The sequence below is a fragment of the Carcharhinus amblyrhynchos genome, chromosome 1, assembly GCF_965287045.1.
Source record: "Carcharhinus amblyrhynchos chromosome 1, sCarAmb.v2.hapA, whole genome shotgun sequence".
NCBI classification, from domain to species: domain Eukaryota; kingdom Metazoa; phylum Chordata; class Chondrichthyes; order Carcharhiniformes; family Carcharhinidae; genus Carcharhinus; species Carcharhinus amblyrhynchos.
Genome location: NC_137324.1, coordinates 148,920,713 through 148,947,969, shown reverse-complemented (window position 1 = coordinate 148,947,969; position 27,257 = coordinate 148,920,713). Strand labels below are relative to the sequence as shown.

General features: G+C 40.8%; 2 protein-coding genes across 5 annotated transcripts in view; one reads left to right on the top strand and one right to left on the bottom strand.

Annotated features, from left to right (window-relative positions):
• afg2a (AAA ATPase AFG2A) overlaps positions 1 to 10,003 on the bottom strand; it is a 445,255-nt gene extending 435,252 nt beyond the window's left edge. Inside the window, exons 1-3 of one of the 4 annotated variants that reach the window (XM_080193527.1) lie at positions 9,988 to 10,003; positions 7,027 to 7,306; positions 4,282 to 4,406 (exon numbers count right to left, since the gene is read on the bottom strand). In XM_080193527.1, the coding sequence (XP_080049653.1) occupies positions 4,282 to 4,406; positions 7,027 to 7,225 (324 nt within the window). In that variant the 5' untranslated portion in view covers positions 7,226 to 7,306; positions 9,988 to 10,003. Of the gene's footprint in view, positions 1 to 4,281; positions 4,407 to 4,853; positions 9,570 to 9,854; positions 9,901 to 9,987 lie in introns of those variants that run through there. The other 3 variants (XM_080193521.1, XM_080193533.1, XM_080193540.1) reach the window with 3 other exon arrangements.
• nudt6 (nudix (nucleoside diphosphate linked moiety X)-type motif 6) overlaps positions 9,979 to 27,257 on the top strand; it is a 97,592-nt gene continuing 80,313 nt past the window's right edge. The window contains exons 1-2 of the mRNA XM_080193548.1: positions 9,979 to 10,276; positions 24,221 to 24,424. Coding sequence (XP_080049674.1) covers positions 9,979 to 10,276; positions 24,221 to 24,424 — 502 coding nt within the window. The remainder of the gene's footprint in view (positions 10,277 to 24,220; positions 24,425 to 27,257) is intronic.

The window sequence follows — 27,257 nt, the reverse complement described above, 5'->3', positions numbered from 1 at the left end:
GTTTAAAATGCTATCTTGATTCACTAGGTAGTAAAGATTAACACAAAGGTTAACAAATATGAAAATATTATTTGCTTCAGATTTGATGATAACAAAGCATTGTGGTTATTCGAAAGTTGTAATAAAATAGCTGCAGTAAGCCATTTTATAAATGCTGATGTAGTCTCGTAAGATACCTTTGCTGTTAAGTAAAACTTCTATGAGAAAGGCACAAATGAAAATTGATATGGGACATGAGGTAATTATTTTTGAAGATTCAGTGGATCTACTGTTTATCCTGTCAGGACATTACTGTATCCCTTTAATAAAACTGATGTTTCTCATCAGCGTGTCACACAAATATTAATGATATCAGGTGATAAGAGTTAGACCTTGAAAAGAAGAAGTCTTAAGAGTGACATAAATAATTTGTGCAGCCTATTTGTCAGGAGTTAAACATTGTTATTTTTATTTTATGCCATATCCCATATTGATGGTTTGTTCAGAAGAGGCTCTTGCGTCAAAAAACAAACACCTAAAAAAATCCTCCAACAATGTAAGAGTGTGATCTCACAGTAGTAGCCCAGGCAGATGAAGTAACAGAAAGAGAAGCCGTAAGTAGATTAATCAATGAGATAAAGACCACAAATCAGTCCTACAACAGAATTAGAAGCAGGATTTCTCATTACCATGAAGTGTTGGTGGCTGTAAATAAACTAATAAGAGAACTAGATGGATTTGTACTGGATAGGATTGTAAACTGTGAAGAGAAGACAAAGTGGCTGCAGGGCTATAGATTGCTTAGGTGTGTGGGCAACAAGGTGGCAGATTGACTATAACATGGGAAAGTGTGAGGTCATTCACCTTACTACTAAGAATAGTGAAACAGAAGATCGCAAAACATTTAAAAGTTGATGTTCAAGAGACTTGGGTGAACTCATTCAAGGAACATGGAGCTAGTTACAGATTCTGCAACCAATTAGGAAAGCAAATTCCATGTTGACTGTTATTGCAAGGCAACTGGAGTGCAAGAAGAAGAAAGCCTCACTACATGGCTTTGATGAGACCACACCCGAAATACTATTTGTGGTTTTGGTCATATTAAGGGAAGGGCCTACTTGCATTGGCAGTTCACTTGAACTGTTCCTGGAATGAGGGGGTTGTCCTCATTTCAAGAAAGATGTGGAAGCTACTGAAAGGGTGCAGAGGAGACTTACAAGGATGTTGCCTGGACTAGGTGGCATGCCTTACGAGGATAGGTTGAGGGAGCTTGGTTTTTTCTCCCTGGAGAGACGAAGGATGAGAGGTGACCTGATAGGAGGTTTAAGATGTCGAGAGGTATAGATAGTCTCTGAGAATCCACCCTATTTCCCAAGACTGAAATGTTCGCTACGAGAGGACACAGGTTTAAAGGTGCTGGGGAGTAGGTACAGAGGAGATGTCAGGGCTAAGCTTTTCACTCAGAGGGTGGTGGGTGAGTGGAATCGGCTGCCGTCGGTGGTGGTGGAGGCGAACTCGTTGGGATCTTTTAAGAGACTTCTGGATGAGTACATGGGATTTAATGGGATTGAGGGTTATAGATAGGCCTAGTAGTTAGGGATATGATCAGCGCAACTCGTGGGCCAAAAGACCTGTTTGTGCTGTAGTGTTCTATGTTCTACGTTCTCCAATGGGAGGAAGAGTAAATGGGGCCTACACTCTCTGGAATTAAGAAGAATGAGAGTGATCGGCATGAAACACAAAATTCTAAATGGGCTTAATAGCATAGACAGGGAATTGTGGTTTATCCTGGCTGAGAAATACAAAACACAAGGGCACTATCTAAGATGAGAAGCCGATCATTTAAGATGGAGATGAGGAGAAATTTCTTTACTCAAAAGGTTGTGCATCTTTGGAATTCCCTATAGAATCATGAAATCTCTAGAGTACAGGAAGCCGTTTGACCTATCAAGCCTACACCAGCAACAATCCCACTCAAGCGCTATCCGCATAACCCATCATATTTACCTGACACTAAGGGGCAATTTAGCATGATGCTTCCAAGATATGGTATTTTTCAACAAGATCTGTTTTGCTTATAAAAAGGCTGTGTTCAAAAATAGACGCCACAATGCTTTAATACGAACATAAAAGGTGTCTGAAAGCTTCCATGATGCATGTTGGTAATATCTTAAGGGAACTTGAGTAACATGTTTTTAAGATTAGACTAGAATTTAAAATTGGGAGTCAGATTTTTGGGGCTTTTACAGATATTGAGTAGAATAGGTGGAATTATTTTAAATCAAGAATCTGTAACACTGTTACTCCCATCCCAGTTAATTGCACTCAATCATCATAGAAAGATAATGTTTTATGTAAAGAGAATGCAGAGCAACTATGAAGTTCTGCAGCTGGGTTTATATTTTAAGAGTAACATTGTCTTTTAACTTGGACGGTTAAGAAAACAAAAAGGATGTTAAATGCTGAAACACTGTCTCTTGTGGAGAGAGTAAATATGGCATTCTTTATCAAATATTTTAAGCAAGATTCTACACAGTTGACGCACTGAAGGTAGCATACTAGTGTATTTGGTAGTTGTGGAAGGGGATTTCTGAATCAGCTAATAAATTGTGGGCAGAATATCTTTCAGAGGATAAAGAATCAGTAAAGAGTTAAATGATTATTGGGCAAGCTAACACAAACAGCTGATACATATGTGAATGCAGTAAGTGAATCAAAACAAATAATTACGATTTTATAACATATATGCTGATATTTTAAATGTACTTCAATGTAAATGTACGCTTTAGTCAAGGGAAGATACCAAAAGGCATGGCCGTTGAAGTCAATAGTCTAAAGCAAAAGTCGTCTTATCGGGTGGTATTCCTAAGATATGCATAATGTTGTATTATGCAACATTATGAATAATTCTATTAAACTTGGCAGTGAGCTGGTGGGAATGCTCACTGCGGTAGCGTATGCCATTGCCAAGCACCAGAAAATTAGTTAGTGCCACGGGGAGACTATGTCCGGAATCAGTCGGACAAATGAGATTTCACCATGCTATTAAGTATCTAATGATTGGCTGAGGTATCTTACAGAAATTTGTATTGATGTGTAACTGTTAAATGGAATTGATTTTAAGCTAATGAAAGACAGAATTATTGATTATGAGAAAGTACAGTTGATCTGTATTTGACTCTGTAATCTAGTTCTTTTGGAGAGGTTCTGTCACTCTGTCCTTAGAACTATTTAACACTTTGTCAGACTCCGGTTGGCTTTACATTTGTATTGTATTGTCTTATGTTTTATATTTAGTAAATTTGTTACATCTTTTATACAGAGACATTTGCCTTGCAAGTTTTGAATTGTTTTAGTTGAAGATACAACTGGCCACTTCTTGAAATTTCCCCATAACAGTAGTTCATTTTGAGATGACATACTCTGGTGAAAAATGAGAAAAGATTACAGGTTAGCCTTGTTGGATTCCAACAAATGGAGTGAAAGGAAATCTCTAAAATTAGATGGATGGAACCGGTTCTACAAAAGGAAATGTGTACAAAGGAATTGGTATGGATCCTAGAGGAGGGCCATCTTACGTTGTAACAATTTGTTTTAGTTACACATATAATTCTAAAGACATCTGTATGAAGCTGTTGGGTATTAACTGAGGAGTCATTTGTTCCTCTATAAAGAAAAATGGACAGACTAAATCTATGGTTGGTGGCTGAGGAGGTACATGCTAATAGTTATTCATTACTGTGAATAAATACTTGTAAAAATGCACTTTGTTTTTACTACCCGGCTTCCTGGAATATAACAAAGCCTCTCCACCATCCATAATGCTCAGATCAGGAATGCTCGCCATTCATCTACGTGGACTCTACTCAAGAAATTTACAATCTAGAAAAGAGTAGTTGGTTTCATCAACATCCTACATTAGATTCATTATCCATCCCTATAATTACTGGCACACTGTAACTGTAATATATTTAGCTACAGAATGAAATGCAGCAATTCACCAAGCTCTTCAGTACCTCCTTCTGCACTGGTTTCTACCATCATCGAGAAAGGCAAAGCCACAGAAATATCATAATCTCAAAGTGCCTCTGCAACTTCTTGGTTACTCCAATGAGGCTATGTTGTTGTCCATCCCAAGTCGCCCTGAGAAGGTGCCTTAATGAACTGAAATCTTGGAGATGATTTTCTTCACAAAATGTTAGTTAGGGAATCACAATGTTGAATCAGCAATAAAGAAGAAATGGTGACATATGACTTAAAAAAGAACTCCATAGCAGTTTGGTACTTTTCTCCGGCACTTACCTCCTGTCTGCCAGCAGTGCTGGTAAGAAGGATCGGTCGACCAATGCAAATGTTTGCCAGTTTTATGCTGTTGAAACCCATTTGAGCAAGACATTTTCGGCAAGCCTTAGGCACCTTCTCATTAGCTAAAATCGCAAAAACGGATAAATGAAACCAGTTATGCAATGGATACTTGGCTGTTTTTTGCTCTCCTAGCCAACATGCCATCATTTATGCTCCATGAAATCCAGCTGATCCAAAGTTTAAACAATCCCCCACTATTCTATAAATTCGACTCCCGAATCCTCCTCCCCATATTTTGCTTAGCTGGAACCCATCCGCTCTGTAGGTATCCAATCATTTGAAAAACCAAATCAGAGTCCGTACACCTAAGTTGTAGCCACATATTGCTCTATCAAATTACCCTCCATCTCTTTTCACTAGCACAAACAGATATTTTTCATAAAGTGCTTCATTTGAGATTTTCCCCTTTAGCTTATTTTCTAATGCCCTCAGTTGATCATAACGGACTTCTGATCTACTTCGATCTTTGTTATTCCTTCCCACATGTATACCAACATTTGGTTTCTCACCTTCTCCTTTGGAGGTACTTCAGCGCAGTCAGCTTTCAAGCTGGAAAATTTAGAATTGATCGCAAAGCCAGGATTGATAGAATGAAAAAAACTATACCTTTATATGTGGTGATCCTTATAATTATAGCTCAGCCAAGTGGCCATTCCCAAAACATAACAATAGTGTCAACAAGTTACTTTATTGTGATCTTATTTTCACCCAGTGTGCACTTTCAAACTGAAGTCATTGCAGAAGTGGAATGATAAAGCTAAAGGGGAAAGTTCCTTTACCATGCTCACCTGAGGATTTTTTATTTTACTTTCAATAGGTTTTTACAGCTTTATTTTACAAAATAGAGGAATCAGGATGAAAATTTGAGTCCAGAATGAAGTCTCAAAAGTGAGCTAACCTGGGTGAGTTTACATTCAAGGGCAGAATTTATCCAAAAAATGACTAAGCGTCCTGCTGATGTGGAACAAGTCACAATTTTCTCACACTTATTCATTTTTTGGGTGGGAGTGAGTTTTGTACTGGTTCTGAGGGGGCCCTAACCACTCCGGCAAGTCTGGCTTCACAGAGATCAGACACCCTTTTTATAGGGGGCCCCAATATCAAAATGAAATTGATGATCTCCCCTCCTTTCCCTGACGAACATCGGGACCAACCCCTCAGCAACTGAAGACATGTTTCCACACCCACTTCCACAACGTAGATCGCCGGGACATTGGGGGCCTCCCAAGAAATCCCCTTTCATGCCCCCCATCATGATCACTTTCCTGCTCCCCTCAGGCCCCACCTCATGGAACTGCCCCCAGCATCCTGATTGTTTACATCTAGCACTGCCAGGATGCCACATTGGCACTGCCCAACCATATCCCTGACCTCCCATGCAGGCTATGACCTCTGAGCCTACTGGCATGGTTACCAAACTTGGTCTCTGTTTGTGGAGACCAATAGTGTTTCTTGCTGGTTGGAGAATCCAGGGAGCAGGCAGAAGCCATCGTCACACCATTTAAACAAATAATTCCACTCTCTGATTCAAAGTCAGGAGTGTGATGGAATATTCTCTAATTTCTCAGATGAGCATGATTCAAGGTCAGCACAATCCAGGATGTTACAACCTTAAAAATTCTATCCTTCTATCTTGTTGCACAATGTGTACCATTTACAAAATGCACTACAGCAACTTGCCATTCCTCCTGTAACAGCTGTTTCCAAACATGCAACCTCTACCACCAGGAGACACATGGAAAGACTATAGAATCATTGAATCCCCATAATTCAGGAGGTCATTCAGTCCATCGAGTCTGCACCGACCACAATCCATAGCCTCTCATATTTACCCTGCTAATCCCCTGACACTAAGGCCAATTTAGCATGACCAATTAACCTAACCCACACATCTCTGGACTGTGGGAAGAAACCTGGGCACCTGGAGGAAACCCATGCAGACAACGAGGAGAATGTGCAAACTCCACACAGGCTGTGACCCGAGGCTCGAATTGAACCCGTGTCCTTGGCGCTGTACGGCAGCAGAGCTAACCACTGTTGCACCCCTATTTCACCACCTGCAGGCTCCCTCCAAACCACAAATCCCTGGGTCAAAATCCTGGCATTCCCTTCCCAACGACAGTGTGGATGTATGTGTACCACATGGACTGTAGCAGTTCAAGAAGGCAGCCAAGCACCATCTTCTTAAGAACAATTAATCATAGGGATGGGCAAAAAATGCTGACCTTGCCAGCACTTATGTCCCATGGACAAATAAAGGTTTAATAATGTAAACAGACTTTTGCTACGTTGAAACTTCTAATGCTGCTACAAGATTCAGAGATGCCCTTTGAATGTAGAATAAAACATTACCCAAAACCTGTTCATTTCATCCGCTATTTGTTTTAGTGAAATAGAATGAGTGTAACCAAACATTAGAACTGCAACTACTTTTCTGTGTAAGGATCTCTTTCTGATAGAATTACTATGAACACCTTCTGTGCTATTTCTTTTCAGTAACAATCTTACTGACTATATCACTATATATTTTCACAAAACATAAAAATTATGATATCCACATAAATCACCCAACAAATCCACCAAGTCTGTACTTTCACACCAAGTTCAAAAGCTGTTAACTTCAAAAATTATGGGTAACATATTTGTGTTTCTTCCGTAAACTGAAAGGTGTGCGTGCCTTACCTTTCTCCAGGCTATCAGTGACAGTCAGTGAGAGACAGGCCTGGCGGGTTGTGTCAAGGATGCCCTCCTCTCCTCCTGGCCTGAGAGCCCCGGGAGAGGCGGATAAAGGAGAGTAGCATTCCGCCTTTACCCTCGGCGAGACTCCCTGATTCTCTTGGCTCCTGGCCGCCTTGGACTTATTTTTCTTTTTCGATGACATGGTGCAGACTGGAAACAGCAGCGTCTCTCACTCAGCAACACAACGCTATTTCCATGCGGTAGCTGCAATGTTTAAACTTCCCTGTCAAAGGGGAAAGGGCAGGCTCTCTATTACCATAATCAACCACAAAGAAGCGCCTGTTTCTTTCTGTGTCCCAATGAAGATGTTGTTTAAAACACACTTAGTTTATTTAATTCGCGCGAAACAAATGTTTCATTACCACTGTTCATTTTAGTTGATTCTGAAGATATCTTGATTTTACGAATATAGTACAGCTCCAATTAAATTGTCTTATATAATATGGGATGCAAATTAGTGGTAATTAACAAGAAAGTATTTGCATTTGTATCAGTGCAGAAGGCCATTCAACCCATTGAGTTTTCACCGACAACTCCACCCAAGCCCTATCTCCATAATTCCACGTATTTACCCTGCTAATTCCCCTGACACTAAATTTAGCATAGCCAATCAACCTAACCCACCCCTAAAAGATTAAAAAAATCAACCTAACCCATACATCTACGGAGCATGGGAAGAAACTGGAGCGTCCAGAGGATGCAGACACGGACAGAACGTGCAAACTTCAAACAGTCACCTGAGGCCAGAATTGAACCGGGGTCCCTAGCACTGTAAGGCAGCAGTGCCAGCCATTTGCCACTGTGCTGCCCTATGGCACCGTTCACAATCCTAGAATGTCACAACACAGCTCACAGCCTCTATAAAAAAAGTATAGTCACTGTTGCAGTAGAAGTGTCAGCCAATTTACACACAAATTATAGCAAAAAAGCATTGTAATAAATGAATAGATATCTAATTTAGGTATCGTTTGAGGGACAGATGATGGCCAATACAGCATAAAGAGAACTCCCTGGTTCTTCATTGAATAGTGCCATGGCATCTTTTGTATCCACCTGAGAGTAAGATCCCATTTGAAAGATGACACCTTCAACAGGGCAGCACTCCTTCAGTTCTACACATTAAAATTACAAGCTCAAATCCTGAGAGGAGTCAGATCTAGGAAATATTAAGAATGACAATTATGAACAATAAAGGAAGCTTATTTATTATTAGTGCCACAAGTAGGCACACATTAACACTGCAAATAAGTACTGTGAAAATCCCTGAGTCGCCACACTCCAGCGCCTTTTCAGGTACACTGAGAGAGAATTTAGCACAGCTAATGCACCTACCCAGCACATCTTTTGGATGGTGGGAGGAAACCCGGAGCACCCGGAGGAAACCCACATAGATGTGGGGAGAACATGCAGACTCCATACAGTGACTCAAGCTGGGAAGCAGCAATGCTAACCACTGTGCCATTGTGCTGCCCCTGCCTTGTATTCGTACAGCATCTTTTACCACCTCAGAATGTCCCAAAGGGTTTTACATCCAATTAATCACTTTTGAAGTGTAGTCACAATTATTATAGGAAAACAAGACAGCCAACAGCAAGGAATTGCACAATCTCCAATGAGATATATGACAAATAATTTGTTTTAGGGGGTTGAGGGATTAATATTGACTAGGACGGTAGGGAGATTTCCCCTGCTTTTCTTCAAATAATACCATAGAAGCTTTTACATCCACCTGGGAGAATTCATGAGACTTAACACTGAATCCAAAAAATGATGTATCTCTTGACAGTGCAGCATTTCCTCAGTACTGCACTGAGGTGTCAACCTGGAATCTCTGAAATCCAAGCCGTTCTGACTCAGAGGAGAGAATACTACCACTGAGAAGAATGAAACAGATAACCAACTATAGTACATCTATTTGAAGCTGTCTCTATTTATGATAGCATTTTTTTAAAAATCAGAAAATGTCAATTATCTCTAACAAGTGATATTTGCCAGAGCTAATTAATTGCATCTGCACATACACCATGAGGCACGTGTGGAAGTTTGGACCAAATTAGTCTTTAAAAGGGATTCATCAGTTTATGTATCTTATTCTTAGGGTACAGTTATCATGCATTATAATTTCTGCATTATGTAAACACAAGTACCCAATGTCTCTCTTGGGCAGAAGAGTTGCAATATAACCTTGACAGTATAAATAGGGTATTGCCTGGTCGTAATCCATATTACAACTACCAGTTTCAGATTGGTTATTGCAGGATAAATTAAACTGCATCAAAAATTGGTATAATATACAGACTAGTTAAGATCAAAAACATTGTTCCAAATTAATACGTATGATTAGCTATCAAATTCTCTTGAGTTATAATCTTCCTTAAACAAAAATAAATGACAGTTTCATGTCATTAAAACTGTTTTCAATCTTTCCTGTTATGAGAACATTTTCTATGCCTACAGAGCATTGTGTTTTTTCAAAAAATGTATTTTTCACAAAGCTGCCAGCCAGCCAACAGAGAGTACAAAAAAAGCTGGAAAATTTCCACAGGACTGACAGCATCTGAGGAGAGAGAAACATAGTTAACGTTTCAAAATGTTGGTTCTATGCTTGTCCCTGACCAGGGTGGGGAAAATTATATAGGCCATAAGATTGGTTCCTGACAGGGGGTGGGGAGAGAGATATAGTCAATAAGACTTGTCACTGACAAGAGTAGGGAGAGTGATATAGTGAGTAAGATTGTCCCTGACTGGGCTGAGGAGAGATTGTCCCTTACCGGGGTGGGGAAAGTAATATCGTCAGTAAGGCGTCCCAGGCGGCCGTGAGGCTTTAATCTGATGGTATGCGGTAGCAGGCAGTTGGCCTCTCAGCAGAGCTTTCCTCAGCGCTAGCTTGCAGCAATGCTTTACCTGCAGGGACTCGGCGTTGGGCAGGTGGTGGCGCGAGCCTGGAAGGTGACTGTTGGAGCTCGAGGGCGGGCCGTTATCTTTGGAACACGGGCCCACTGTCTCGGCGCGGGGCACGCCGGTGGAGAGGCGCCTGGGCTTGGAGCAGTGCTGAACCCCGGGGCCCGTTCTGCAGCCTTCTCCCTCCCAAGCATCGCCACCGTGGATCGCTTCAGAGCGGTCACCGTCCACCTGGAGCCCGAGTACTTCCCACCAGCACTGGACGAGGTCACATTCCAAAACCTACTACAGGGCAAGTAAAAGAAGTTCCTATCCGTTTTCCCCATGTCTGCGTGGGTTTCCTATAAGCAACCACCCCCCCCCCCACTCCGATTCTGAGGGGCATTACATTAGTTTGAATGGTGCAGAAATATACAAGGTCACAGAAGGGGAACTGGCAGTGATTCATCATAATCAATAAATATACTGGTTATATTTTTTTAACTTTGCCAACGGGGATCATTCATTATTATTTGGTTTAAAGTGTGATTCAGTATTGCCATATATTCAGGTGCCAGCTTTGCTGCAACTGTACATTCACTTACAAAACACTGAAGTGCACTTTAAAGTAATTCATTGTATGTAAAATGTTTTGGCATATTGGATATGTACCAAGGCAGCATATGAGTGCAAGTTTGTAAAATAAATACATTCCCACGCCCAGTGATGCTCATACATAACATTTTTCTGATTTTTATAGTGCTGCTTAATTCTGATTCCAGGGTCTAAATTTTACATTCATTGGACATGCATGATTGGCATTCAAGCACCACAGTATCCCTTTTTGCCCATGAGTGTCTGAACAATGCAATGTCATGTTGGCTAGCCAATTAAAGGAAAGAAAATAAATGAGAATTTTTTTATTAGTTCATGGAATGTAGGTTTTGTTAGCTGGGCTAGCATTTATTTCCCAACCCTAATTGTTCTTGAGAAGTCCATGTGTTGTAGGTACACCGGCAATGCTGTTCAGGAGGGAGTTCCAGGATTTTGACCCAGCAACAATGAAGGAATGGTGATATATTTCCAAGTCAGGATGGTGTGTCCCTTAGAGGGAACTTTCTATGTACTGGTTGTATTGTCCTTCTGGATGGTAATGATCATGCATTTCGAATTTGCTGTGTAAGGAGCCTTAGTGAGTTCCTACAATGCATCTTGTGGCAATAATCATTGCTACTACTTTATGTCAGTAGTGAAGGAAGTCAGTGTTTGTGGACGGAGTGCCAAACAAATATGTCTGCTTTATCCTTCTTGGAGCTACACCTACCGAGGCAAGGGGAGAATATTCCATCACACACTCCTGACTTGTGCCTTGTAGATTGTGGACAAGCTTTGGGGAGTCAGCAGGTGAATTACTTGCCACAGGATTTGTAGCCTCTGATCTACTCTTGTAGCCATGCTATTTATATGGCTAACCCACTTCAGTTTCTGATCAATAGTAAACTCCAGGATGTTGATAGTGGGAGATTCAGCAATGGTAATATCTTTGAATGTCAAAGGGCAATGGTTAGATTCTGTTGTATTGGAAATGATCATTGCAAGGCAATTGTGTGGTGTGAATGTTACTTGCCACTTGTCAGCCCAAGCCTGGATGTTATCCAGTTCTTATTGTATTTGGACATGGACTGCTTCAGTATTTGAGGAGTCACGAATGGTGCTGAACATTGTTCACTTATCAACGAACATCCCCATCTCTGACCTTATGATTGGAAGGAAGGTCATTGGTGAAGCAGCTGAAGGTGGTTGGGCCAAGGGCACTACCCTGAGGAACTCCTGCAATGATGGCCTGGACTGAGATGTCTGATCTCCAATGTCCACAACTATCTTCTTTTGTGCTAGGTATGACCCCAGCCAGCAGAGAGCTTTCCCCCTAATTCCCATTGACTCCATTTTTACTAGGATTCCTTGATCGCATATTCTGTCAAATGTAGCCTTGATATTAAGGGCAGTCAGTCTCACTTCACCTCTTGAATTCAGCTCTTTTGTCCATGATTGAAACAAGGCTGTAATGGGTCAGGAGCTGACAGCCCTGGCTGAACCTAAACTGAGTTTCAGTGAGCAGGTTATTGCTAAGCAAGTACTGCTTGATAGCACTGTTGATAACCCCTTCCATCACTTTACTAATGATCAAGACTACACTGATGGGGCAATAAATCCAGGTTGGATTTGTTCTATTTCTTGTGTACTGGACATAGCTGGTCAAATTTCCACATTGTTGGTAGATGCCAGTGGTGTAACTGTGCTGGAGTAACTTGGTTGGCTAGGAGCACCGCAAGTTCTGGAGCACATCTTCAGTGTCATCGCTAGTATATTGTCAGGATCCATACCCTTTGCAGTATCCAGTGCCTTCAGCTGTTTTCGTGATATGTGGGGTGAAGACTGGCTTCTATGATTTTGAGGACCTCTGGAGAGGCTGAGATGGATCATCCATTAAGCACTTCTGGCTGAGGATTGTTGCAAATACTTCAGCCTTATCTTTTGCACTAATGTGCTGGGCACCCCTTTCATTGAGGATGGGGACATTTCCCATATTTCTCTCTTCCAGTGAGACTCACGATCTTCTGAGAGAATTCTTTTTTGCCTCATCTCCATCTTAAATGGGTGAAGTTTCTTCTTAAATGCATCTGTGCAATTTGTCCAAACCTCTATGTATTAGCAATTCTATATTCTAACCATTCTCTGAATAAAAAAATCTATTCTTAATTCCTCATTAGATTTATTAGTGGTTTTCATAGATTTGTGGAGGAGCAGGGGGGAGGTTAGTTCAGTTGGTTAGACTGTGAACATGTGGATCAGATTAATGCCAACAGCACAGAGATCAATCCACATTATAGCCAAAGTCAACTTGGGATCTGACTCCTCACCCTAAGTGTAGTAAAAAATCACAACACAGCAAGGACTTGCTTTCAGGAAGAGAACTCAAGAAAAAGATCTTTTATTTATGGCTCAGAGTTTTGAACTCCACAAGTGAAGATATCTGGTGTGCATTTAAAGTTTATTTGTTAGTATCACAAGTAGGCTTACATTAACATTGCAACAAAATACTGTGAAAATCCCCCAGTCACCACGCTCCAGTGTCTGTCTGAGTTCACTGAGGGAGAATTTAGCATAACATTACACCTAACCAGCATGTCTTTCAGACTGTGGGAGGAAACTGGAGCACCCAGAGGAAACTCACACACCATGGGGAGAATGTGCAAACTCCACACAGACAGTAACCCAAGCTGGGAATCGAACCCAGGTCCCTGGTGCTGTGAGGCAGAAGTGCTAACCACTGTGCCACCATCTACCCTAACACCGTCATGATTTTAAAGACTTGTATTGAGTTACCTTTCAACTTTTTCTTTTTTAGAGACGTGAACCCAGCCTGGCCAGTCTTTCTTGATAGTTGTAGCCACTCAGTTCTGGTTGAACCTTTGTAAACCTTTTCGCATCTCCTGCAGTACTTCCTTTTTTTTGTATTTTGGAGACCTGAAGTGAGCACAGGTTTATTTCATATAGTCTTACTGATTTATTCCATTTCACTGGAGATGAACTCCAGTGCCTTCTTTTTTTTCATGGTTTTATTAATCTATATTATTGTATGTAATGATTTTGAATCTGTATCTCTAAATCCTTTCTCTCTTCTGCTCTATTTTTTTCTTATTTCCCAAAGAATAAATGGCCACCTTAATCTCATAGCATACTAAATTTAAGGGCATATATACCAACAAGCTAACTGCTCTATCCTGGATCCAGTTGAGTTCCCTGTGTTGTTGCTGCATCTCTTTTTTTAGGGAAGTGATTAGCTCGAGTCAATAATTACATTTCATCTTGTGGTCATGGGTTCAAGCCCCACTTTGGAAACTTAAGCATATAACATAGGGTGGCAGTTAAATGCAGTACTGTCTTACAGATGAGGTATTAAACCAAGGTCCCTGCTATCTTATCAGGTGGATGTAAAAGATCCCATTGCATTTTTTGTTCAAGTTCTGGGGAATTCTCCTGGTACCTTAGCCACCATTTATAGCATACTTTAAAAATAACAATCTGGTCATTTATCTCTTTGCTATTTAAGTGCAGTTTTTTCTCTTCCTTTTGTATTCCATTGCAACCAAAACCTGAACTGTCAGGGTGGAGAGGTTCAAGAGTTTAGGAGGTGAACTCCCCATCACAGAATACTCTGCCCTGATGTTTTACTCCTGGTGTTTTTATGACTGATCCAGTTGTGTTCAGCTTCTGGTCAATTGTGACCCTCGCATTGATCATAGTGGGTGACTTGGTGACAATTTTGCCATTGAAGCTCCATTATGGTGCAAAGATATTAAAATATTTTTAATCATAGAATCGCTACAGTGCAGAAATGGCCATTCAGTCCATCGAATCTGCACCAACTCTCTTTGTAAGAATACCTTACTCATTGCCTTTTCCTCACCCTATCCCCATAACCCCACACATTTATCAAGGCTAATCCATCTAACCTATACATCTTGGGACTCCAAGGGACAATTTAGCATGGCCGTTCCACCTAACCTGCATATCTTTAGACTGTTGGAGGATACTCGAGAACCCAGAAGAAATCCACACAAACACAGGGAGAGTGTGCAAACACCACACAGACCGTCACCTGAACCTGGAACTGAACCTGGGTCCTCTGCACTGTGAGGCAACAGTGCTAACCACTGTGCCACCATGCCACGTTATTGAAGATTTTCCATTTTACTGAATACTGCACAGAATAACCATCATTCCACATAGATGGAAAAGACTGACAAGTATCATTACAATTGGTTCAGATTATCAGTTACAGTTTATTGTAATTGATGTTTCCCTTCACATGGATAATTAAAGTATATTACAAAGAATGGGGAATATCAGGATAAAGCTATAAGCATGTGGCACAATGGTGCACACCCTCGCCCACAGGATAACAAAGACTGAGCAACACAGCATAAGGGATCTCCTGTGGGATCAAGCACAACCAATCAGAGCCTTAAACTCCCAAAACCACTGAACAATGAACTGATTGATACCCCAGAAAGAGGAAAATATTAGGATACAACCCCAAACCCAAGTTGTAGCATGGCAGTGTATATTCTCACATACAGGATAACAGGAACAGAGCTACACAGCCTCAAGGGAAGAGTGCAGTTGAAACAGAGCCCAGGTATCTAAACTCGTCCTTGGGCTCAACAGATAACAAGATGCCTTCCACAATGAGTATAATCTCCCTTCAAATATAAATTTTCAAAATAGGTTGTGTAGGCAAAGATAGCAACTGAAAAAATAAAAGATACTGAGACAGATAAAAGAAGAGTCGATTAGGCAAGGATTCTCCCATCATACTTGGGATCACAACAAAACAAGTCTCACTCATTTCAAGCTACGCCGGAGGTACCACTCACGCCCCACCATTAGCCTGAAAATTTAATCCATCTTCCACCAACAACACTCCACCAATCAGAAGGAGGATTGTCAAAGCATCCACAAACGGAATATCTCTGGGAGGTACAATTCTCTTCCTTCCAACAATATGAGGGCTAAATGTAACAACTTGGAGTCTACATCAGCACACCACCCCCCGCTTACCCAGATAATGAAAGGACACCTCAGAGAAAGAGGAGCACCAAGATAAGACCGTAGACATAAGACATGTTTTGACAGTGTATACTCTGACATGCAGGACATCAGGAACAAAGCTATCTAACGTCATAGGAGAAACTCAGATAATTCAGAGCTCCAGTAGCCGGCCTCACACTCAGGCGCCCGGCCCCTCACCCGTTTAGGTGTGCACCAGTAAACATCTTGGGGGAAGAATCCTACTCCCTCATCTAATATATTTGCTACAGGATCCAGGAACAGATAACCTACCTATCCTAAGCTTATCTTCGCTGGATAGGCCTAACCTACCCAGCCAAGTTAAGCTTAGGATAGCAACACAATTAAAAGTAGGGCCGACAGGTCAGAATTAGCACCACCCCTGTGCTTCACTCAAAGCAAATTTCCCCTATCATCAATCACACCGGAGATGCCACTCAGACCCTGCCGTCAACAGGATTCCACCCACTTTCCCCCTATTAAGAAGCCACAACAACAGGAAAAGGAATCATCCAGATATCCACAGTTGCGATTCTCAGGAAAAGATAAGACCCTCTACCTCCCAACAGATTGAAGTGCTCACCATTCATTCTCAGGAGCCATCTACCAAGTAGTCACTGTCATAACCCACGCAGCTTAAAAAAAAGGAAACTAACAAAGGCTGGACAACCAAGAATTCCCTAACCATGTTTCGGCGTGCACCAGTAAATATTCCCCCTAACTCCAGCTATGCCAGAGACACCAACAACAGTAAAACCCAGTCTTTCCCAGGATACATAAACTGTCTGAGCCTTCACAGGAGACCAACAAGGATTCTTTAACCCCAAAATACATAAGAAAAATACAATACCATTAGTTCTAAAGCAGGTGTTTCTCACCCACGATGAGGACTTACCAGGCCAAAGTCATCGCTTCTATACAGAACAATTTGCCCCCCAGCCTGTTGTGGCACTACTCATTTTATCCATAATTAAAGGATACCAAATAATGTTATCCTCCAATGTAAATGCCAGAAATGCAATACAAAAAAAGGATAAATATCACACAATTCTGATGCTGTACAGCCATTTCAGCATTGTCACCAATGGAAACCCTATATCAGTCCACAAACAAATAAATTATCTCTGTAAAACAAATACTAGCTCTTAAATTTAAATTTGACGCATGGCCGCAAGCAGGGTGGGCAGACCCCCTTACCCATTCCATTCCCCCAAGGAAAGACCAAAATTGAATGTAAACTGTAACACATTTTAAACTAAGTTCTACCTTGTTCCATTGCCAGAGCATACCAGTTGATAAATTCCATTTTATATAAATGGATATCCCTTGTTTTCAAGAAATAAAGGAAAACAGGCAACATGTGCCTCAGTTTTTACATATCAAACACCTTTGTCAGTATAAAACACAACATCACAAAATCAGGATTATAATCACAAGAGGAGTAGGTTAGGATTAATGATGAACTAAAGGATAATATAGCCATCCATGGAGCTTCAAAAGGCCAAAACATTCACAGGATTGCCAAACAACATCAAGTACCCATCCATTTTTTCACTGAGATCTCTACACTTCCATCATGTCGTCACTCAGAAGCCCCGGAAGAGAAAACTTTGGTAGGTGGCGAGGTCCCTTCACATTCGGCCACTTCCAGCCCCACACACAGGTAGGGTGCCAGATTCAAAAGCCAGCTTCTCCCACAGAAAAATGTCCCAAGTCATTTTCCTATGCTTACAGTATTGGTCAGTTACTGTCAAGCAGGTGCTAGAATAGGAACAAAGCTATTCCCTTCAAATGTAAATACCCTGTGTGAATTATATAAATATGTTTGAGAGTGACATCCCCCTTTAAGTTATTTAAATTTACTTGATCTCACTGATCTTTCAAAAGTATTTACAGCTGCCTTTTTCAAATTGTTGAGACTGTAATTTTTGAAAAGATATTGTTACACCAGACTACCTGCCAAATTTAGGAACTCACCACAACACCTTCAAAAATACTCCACAGTACTTCCAGAGACTTTGCAATAGAAGATGTCCTAAACTACCTTAACTGCAAGTTTGATGTCTTACACTAGTGCTGGCCTCCTCTTGCAGTGGAATGCATGTTTCTTGGTGCTTGACAAGCTGAAACTACCTGGGGTCCAAGTTTGCAAATAGCTGGAAAGACTGAGTGACATCAGGACAGCAGCAGTTCAGAGGTTTTAGATGTCTGCATGAGCATCTCCAATGGCACTACAGATCTGAATTTCACATTCCCAGTGTTTTGATGGATTGTTAATTTCATGTTAAAATTTTTTGCCCAAAACCAGCAAGTAATCTTTAAAAATGCCGAACCAGAAATTGTTGCAATGTGACACGCAACATTATTTCAACTCTTATACACACAATTTACATTTTGATCCTTTCATGCATCTCCAAAGTTGAAAGCCAGGTCCTCCACAGGACTTTGTGGTAACTGTGGCACTATGACTGTAGCAAATAAGAGAGATTCAAAACAGATGAAGCAGCTCAAAACTGGGCACCCATTTGTCAATGTTTGCCATCAGCAGCAGCTGCAGAATTGCATTGAACCAGAAGCTGTAACATCCACAGTCTAGCATTCCTCTCACTCAATCATTAACATCAAGCCAAGGGATCAACCTTGGTTCAATGAAAGGTGCAGGAGGAAATGCCAGGACAGCAGCAGATATACCTCAAAATGAGGCATCAACTTGGTGAAGCTACATTGTAGGATTCCCTGTGTGCCAAACAGTGGAAAGAGCGCATGATATGCAGACTTCAATTATCCATAACCAATGGATCAGACCAAAGCTCTGTCACATTGAGTAATGAATTGTGGTGGATGATTAAACAACAGGAGAAGGAGGCCCATAAGCAACCCCGTACTCAGTGATTGAGAGGCATTGCATGTCAGTACAAAAGACAAGACTGAAGAATCTACAATCATCTTCGACCAGAAGTGCTAAATGGATGATCCATAGGAATGGGGTAGGCCATTCAGCTCGTGAGGCCTGCTCCACCATTCAACTAGATTTTTGCTGATCATCTTCTTCAATGCCATTTACCACTATTTCCCTATCCCTTGATGTCATTAGTCTCTGGAAATCTATCAATTTCTGTCTTGAACATGCTCAATGATTGAGCTTCCACAGCTCTCTAAGATAGAAAATTCCAAAGATTCACCACCCTCTGATCAAAGAAATTCCTCCTCATCTTTGTGGAATTCTCCTATCCTTGGACTAAGTCCTGGGACTGGAATGTGGTGTGTTTGCTGCTGCGGAGGCTGACAGGAAAACAGGCCAAATCTTGTGACCCCAATCTCATTGAATATGCATGTGAGGGTTTTCGCCATATTTCGTGACTGAGCAGGGCTGATGGTATGTAGTCCACTATCCTCTCTGGGTCCCATATTGAAAAGATGTCCAAAATTATTGACTCACTATTGAAGAAAGAAGGTGGACTTCCTGAGAAAGAAGACGGTGGTGGCCTCCATCCTGAACTCCAGAGGCAGTCCTAGGCATTACTTAGGTGTGTCCTGACATCTGCATACCATGTTTTCCAGAAAACTCTGGCCTGTGACCACAGGAGAAGGCTAGAGACTGGGAATTCTGCAGGGAGTAACACACCTCCTGACTTCCCAAACTTTGTCCACCATCATTAAGGCACAAATCAGGAATGTGATGGATTACTGTCCCCTTACCTGGATGAGTGGAGCCCCAACACTCAAGAAGCGCAACACCATCCAGGACAAAGCATCCTGCTTGATCATTATACCCCATCCATCAACTTAAACATTCACTTTCTCTACCACCATACAGCGACAGCAGTGTAATACAGATTCAGTGCACTGCAGCAACTCACCAGTGCTCTTTTGACAACCCCTTCCAAACTACCTAGTAAGATAAGAGGCAGCAGATGTACAGAAATTCCATCACCTGCATTTTCACCTCAAGCCCCACGCTATCCTACTCTATATCTATATTGCTGTTGATTCACTGTTGTTAGATCAACATCCTGGAACCCTCTAAGGGCACTGTAGGTGTAGTGGCACTAGACTGACTGCCATGTTTCAAAAAGGCAGCACACCACCACCTTCTCAAGGGCAATTAGGGATAGACAATGTCTACATCCCATCAAGTAATAAAAAAAAGTCCTAAATGGCTGTGGTGGGAATAATCAGTGATAACATTGTAAATACAGCAAATTATCACCATTAAGTTCAATAGACAATCTCACAGCAAGTTGGGTATTTGATGAATCTAGAATTGGGTTGGGTTTCTACTCAAGCTGGTGTTCATTCTGACAAAAGATCATTAACCTGAAACATTAACTCAGTTTCTCCCTTCACGAGATATTGAGTGTTTCCAATATTTTTCTGTTTCTGTTTAATATGTTCCAGCAACCGCAGTATTTTGCTTTTGTATTATTCAGCAGGCACAATTATTAATGAAAATACAGCATTTTCCTTATAGAAATTGTAAAAGGTTGTAGTGAGTGTTTGAAAATATTTACTAAATTGACTAGTTATACCTCCCTTGAGAATATTACTTACACAAGTTACTTCTTAGATATTTATTAGTGTACTTCTTCAAGTTACTTCTTAATACCAACATAGGTCTCAAATTACTTCTAAAAACACATTTCACTGATCCAATTTAGAGCTTCCACAGCAGCATTGCACAAAATACAGAAGTATATTACTCCTATTAATTGTAGGAGTTAAACATTTACTCCCTTTAAAATTGCCAGTGGTGACTCCTGTACATTTGTAGTTCATTACATTGTGAAGCAACACAAGTAACTTTTAGGATGGAAAGGGTGTGAGAAGGTTTACTAAGATGGTAATGGAGAAAAAGTTCAAGAAGCTGAGGTATTTTTAATTATATAAAAAAAAGAGTAAGAAGAGACTTGAGATGTATATAAAATTGATATATTTTGACAAGGTAGATCACAAAAAACAGTTTCTACCAGCCAGTGAACGCAATGCATAAATTTAAGATCACCAAAATAACAAGGGGAGAGGTTAACAGGTTTCATTTACAAAGAAGATTGTTCAGTTGTTGAATACCCCACTAGAAATGTTGGTAAAATCAAAACTCAAAATAGTGTTTGAAAGAAAGGTGGATAACTATTTGCAAAGAAAAATGAAACTGGGTAAAGGGCAGGGAAATGAGCTAAATGGATATCATCCAGAAAGCTAGGGCATGCATGATGAGCTGATCTCCTTCCATGTCCGAGAACTTAATGTCTTAATTGTCTGAGGTAAGTATACACAATGTGCCAATGGATAATGAGTTATTTTTTCCAAGTGCAGTTGGTGTTTTCACAGAAGGAGGTCCATTGTGCCTGCACCGGTTCTCTGAAGGAACAGTTCGCTTTATGCCATCCCCCTGCCTTCTCCCCATAATCCTGCAGATCATTCCTTTTCGGCTAACAGTTTAATTCCCTATTGAATGTTTAGATTGAATCTGCTCCCATCACACTCTTAGGTAGTGCATTTCAAATCTTAACCACTTTGCTGTGTGAAAATTGTTTCTTTTTCTCATATTGCTTTTGCTTCTTTCGCCAGTTATTTTAAATCTGTACCCTCTCCTCAATCCTGTCATGAATGGGAACAGTTTCTTCCCATCTACTGTGTCCAGAACCCTCATGATTTTGAATACATTCATCAAATCTCTTCGCAGCCTTCATTTTTCAAGGGAAACAGTCCAAATTTCATCAATCTATATTCATAACTTAAGTTCCTTATCCCTAGAACCATTTCCATGAATCTTTTCTGCACTCTCTCCAATGCATTCAAAGTGGCATTCCTTGTTTTATACTCATTTCTACTTGTTTGGTGGCAAGTAGCAAAAGAGGAGAAATACAGGTCCATATATGTTCTGACTCATGTTACAACTGACTTTACTGGTTTCACATATATAGACATGATTCTAACAGTCAAGTTGTAAGTCAGTTCATCACTTTTAATAATGTTTTCTGTGATAAAATAGAAGAACTCGACTTGAAATTAAGTGCATTTTCAGGAGAATTTGATTGTTAATTTCCCTCAAAATTCAATTTTTCTGGATTGAGTTGGCACATTAACCTGGCATCCTGCCATTTCACTCTTCATCTTAAAGTGTCCTCTCTCTCCTACTTGAAGTTCTATGTGAATAAACTTCGGAAGTCTTAACCCGCTTCTTTGTGGTACTGACATGCCCATAATTCAGCACAAATATAAGAATCTGGAGAGACTACAAGGGTATCACTATACTGATGCAATAGGGGAACGTTTCAGAGGCTGAAAAGAAAAGGCTAAGTAAGGACGGACCTAATAGGGATCTTTAAAATTATGAAAGGCTTCAATAGCGTCTATACAGAGAGACTTTTTCCAGTTGTGGGGAAGAATGCAACCATCAATATAGGATAGATACCAGGAAATAAAATAAGGAATATAGAAGAAATTCTATACCTAGATAGTGATAAGAGATAGTGGAACTTGCTACCACTGGGAGTAATTGGAGCAAATAACATAGATACAATTAAGGAGAAGCTAGATAAGCATATGAGGGAAAAGGGGATAAAGGATTAAGCTTTTCAAGTAAGATAAAAAAGAATTGGAGAATGTGGGGTGGAGCACAAAATCTGGAATTGACTTGGGGCAAATGGTTTATTTATGTGCAGTATTTTCTGGGTAATTGCACGTGTGTGTGTAAGTTAAGACACATTCGCCCATATTCTCTTGTCTCCGGATCATTGGAGATGGGATGCACATTGGGAGATGTGTGTCAGAATAAAGAGGAATTCTTGATGAGTGAACATACATAGAAATTGCCCAGGAAATTAAAACTTCCAATTGGCCGATTCTCTGCTGTCTGGGACCCACCTTGAATGTCTGACCCTGAGCTCAGGGTGGGAATTTAGGCCAGATACACACAGGGCTTACTTGAATAAACCCAGGAAATGTTCAACAGTTTAAAACGTGGTCTAACAGCTGGATAATTCCACAGCGGACTCTGTCTGTGCCCCCTATCACCCACCTCAACTACCAAATTATATCCCCCAACTTGACCACCCCCTGACAGATGTAGATTAATCTCCACTCCAGCACAATCCAAGCACCCATCTAGCCCCCCGACTTTCCCTGACTATCCTCAACCACTGACTAACCCAACCCAACTATCCATCCTGATCTAACCCAACTGTCCTGATCCAGCTATCCTCTCTGAACCAACCTGGACTTCTGCCTGACCACCTGATTACACTCCCAACCAGCTGACTACACCCACAACCCAATTTGACTGCACTCTCCCACCCAACTACACCCTGACTGCCCAATAATCTCCCGAATACCACCTGACTACCCCTCAACCACTCAACTACCCTCCAACCTGACCTGACAATGCCCTGACCTCCGATCACACCTCACCCACCTATCAACCTCATCCATTTACCCACTTCACTTATTCATCGACCTACCCACCTATCCATTTCACCGAATCATCCAACTCACCATGTTACTCACCTGTCTTCCTATCCATTTATACACGTCACCTACTTGTTCACCTCATCTATTCATCCAGCTACTCATTCACTGCCTTACTCTTTCACCCATTCATTCACCCACTCACCCATCCACTCACCCATTCACTTATCCATTCAGTAACCCACATTCACTTATTAGTAGACTTGGACCTTTAAAATTTAGCTGAATATTGCAGCCAGTGCCATAAAAAGGGGCTGACTTCTCCTTCCACACAACTATTCCCACTGGAATTACCCAGGAGCTGCTGTATTGGCCATTTCTGTTGCAACTCGGTATAGAAATGGATGAAATGGGCCATAGCATTGATTAGGCAAGAACTTTGAGGGCAGCAGCAATCCACATTGCCACTAACCAGAAGACCTTCCACATACACCAGATCGAGAATTTTTTTTTTAAAGAAACTTCCTCAACTCGCATTTCAGCAATGCAACAGGCCGCTTTCTTCAGAAAGATAGGTGTCCCTATTTATGAAAGTTCATCGTTTGAACAAAGCTATCCTGTGCACCTTTCTGAGGTGAGACTGTTTCATGTTTAAAATGGATACTAAAACTGAAAAAAAGTTTATTTTCCCAATGTGGACGTGCTTCATTTATATGCTCAATATCTCTAATATAAAACATTCCTGAAATGTCAGTACAGACAAAACCTAAAATGAACTTTTGGTTGTACTTTACATTTTGTTCCAATTGTGCAAGGGAGAGGCACTAATATGATAACAATTGTCAAACATCCTTCAATATTGAAGACAACTAGAATATTATCTAATTTTTACACTAAATTAAGGCTCATTTTTGCTCAAAATGAACATCCCCAGAGTGATTAGTTGGTTCCACATACACCAGATCGAGAATCTTTTTTTTAAAGAAACTTCCTCAACTCGCATTTCAGCAATGCAACAGGCCGCTTTCTTCAGAAAGATAGGTGTTCCTGTTTATGAAAGTTTACTTAGCTGTTTCAGAGTTGTTCTGAAGTAGTCTTTTTACCTCACTTTCTAATTTTCAAAAATAACTAATATATTGGACAGGATAGCACAATGAAAGAATGTCTGCAGTGAATGTCATTACATAGAATATAACATGTTCTATTTAATTTACAGATGCTATCAAGCACTGGAAAGAAGAAGGCAAGGTGGCAGTCTGGCTGCATGTTCCTATTCTCCAGAGTAGATTTATAGCTGCTGCAGCTGCTCAAGGTTTCACCTTTCATCATGCAGAAAAGGACCATTCTACACTGGCATTGTGGCTATCTAAAGGGGAAAACAGGCTTCCTGCATATGCCACACATCAAGTAGGAGTGGCAGGTGAGCAAAAGCTTTCAATCTTTATTAATTTAATGCAAATTTTACTTTATTTAGGAAATCATAATGATCATGAAACCCATAAATAAGCACCACTGAATAAAGCCACTCCCCAGGTCAAAATCAATCTATAGCTCTATTATAGAATCAGACATTATCTTAAATGATTCCAGGGCTTTTGTTCCCACTACCCTACCTGGAAACCCATTCCATTTCACTGTGTGAAAATGCATTTCCTCAGACCACTTCCAGGCATACATTCCTTCTGTTTAAACTTCTGTCTCCTATTCTTAAACTTTTATTTGAAATATTATTCCAGCTTTACCTTGCCTACTCTATATTTTATTCATTTTTGACTTGTATGCACTGTGAGGTTCCCTCAATCATCTTCTTTCAAGACTGAATAGCCCAAGTTTCAACAAGCCTTCCTCACAACTCAGTCCTCTAGTCCTATGGTTCAACCTTGTGACTTTTCTTTGTGTTGCCTTCAGGACTTTAATGTCTCTCTTGTCTTTTGGTACATTGGGAATAGGACCAATAGTGCCATCTACCCAGACAACTATATTGATATATTCTAAACAGCTACATCATGTTTATCCTCTCTTGGATGCATTAAAAGTTTATGGTGCCCCCCCCCCCAATAACTTTACAGGTTTATCTGACACAACAGCAAAGGGAAGTCCCAGCTTTGATCCCCAATTTTTTCTTAGTTCAACAGGGCTGCAGTCGAAAAACTGCAGATGGTTTTAGTGTCCCTAGATTAGGGAGTGGAAAATAAGGAAGTGTCCCCACTCTTGGTCACTATCTAGCTATTGGAAATGCATGCATTTGGATGTCAAGTGTGGCGCAATCATTTGGCTGTGATGCTGCCACCGTCTGGCCTATAGTTACTGTCAAAGATAGCACATTAATTATACCTATTCGGGTGAGATGCCAAAGAATAAGTATCACCTATGAACTCCAATCTTAGGAAAAAACTCTCCCCAAAGTAATTTATGACTACACTTTTAAATTCCCACTTTCATGCCCTTGGTTCTCAATTTAGCACAACATTTCTACAGATACTAATCTTGGTCAATCGCATTCTAGTCTTCACTTTTGATGCCATTGTCTCCACTAAAACCATCAGTCTCTCTTACTTTGGTCGTTCTCCTGATATGGCACTCATCTCCACTCCCTTAAATCCAAAAGAGGCAGACTTAGACATCTGTGCTGAACAAATGGTTTAACGATAAATTCCATACTCTGCTGGGGACCATGTAAAGCACTGTTAAGTCCCTTCCATCTCTGCTGAAACTACTTACTATTCCAAGACCATCACTGAAATGCAAAATGTAAACTCAGCTTTTTAAACCCCTCTCCCCAGCCTTCCCTATCCCCATCTCTGACAGCAGTACCAGGGGGCAGAGATTTCCTGCTAATTGTTTAGAAGAGTGAAATCATTGTCCTGGGACTGACTACAAAATCTATTTCCAAGCCATCAAATCCTGTGCTGTCTTGGCAACTGTTTGAACCAGATCGATTTTGACCCTAAGGTGAACTTCTAATTACATATCAAATCCACTGACAAGACTGCCTACTTCCACCTCTGTCACACTGTCCGACTTCAGCTTTCTTAGCTCATCTGTTGCTGAAACCCTCACCCATGCCTATGTTATCTATAGACTTGACTATTCCATTGACCACCTTGCAACCTCTATTCTTCCACTCTGCATAAACTTACAGTCATCCAAAACTCTGCTGTCTATGTTCTAACTAAAAACATAAAACACAGGAGTAGGGTATAACCTATTTGGTCTCTCGAGCCTGCTGTGCCATTCAGTCATGGCTGCTCTGTTTGTTGCCTTAACTGTAGTTTCCCGCCTACCCCTTGTAAATCTTTATTTTTACTATGTCCCATTCATATGTTCCCGGTCTGGCAGCACTTCAAGTTTCAAATGATGTTGATGGCCATGGACAGTGTCATCCTCATCTGCTTTGCAGCAACAGGTCTGATTTGAGAAGGTGGAAAATTTCAGTGACCATCTCCTTAGTGAACATAGCTGCCTCAGACATTGCTCATGGTTCAGCTGGAGGTAGAGTAACTGCTCCCTGAATATCCTAGCTGGGTAGGCTTATTTTGAGACCTCCTTCACCTCCCTCTGTACAAAACTTCTCCCTGCTACCTGTGCTGTATCTCCTTGTCATTTTGCAGCCCAAGGGGAACTTGGTCTTTTCCTATCCAACACTTCTGTGTGTTTGTTTGTTTGTTTATTCCAGAATTGTCGAAGTAAATGTTCTAGAACAAATAGAAATAGAACAAATAGAAAACTAGAACAAATAGAAAATGCATTTAAAAACAGGAAATATTGGATAAACGCAGGAGGTCTGACAGCATTTGTGTTCAGTGCAACTAAATAGCAGAAAACAAGGAGGAAAAGTTCATAGTCACTTACCTTGGCTTGTCTCAACACAGTCCCATCCCTCCTCCACATGGCCACTGTCCCTTGTTGTTCAGTTTTTCTCCCACTGAGCACTGATCTCTATTCTCCTATTAACATTCTGCTTTCCTACCTTTGCCATTATTAACACACTTCAGTCCCTAATGGCAGCAGTAACAGGCCCGTTGTCTCCATGGCATCTTTGTCAGTCTCTTCTTAACTTCAACCTACCACTGACTTTCCATTCTGCCCTTCTATCTCCAAGTATACTAATCCTCACATTTCCATCTCTTTTCAGTTCTGTGGAATGGTCATGTGGACTTGAAACATTTACCTTGTTTCTCACTCCATTGATGCTGTCAGACCTGCTGAGTTTATCCAGCATTTCCTATTTTATTATGCATTTTATGCTATTT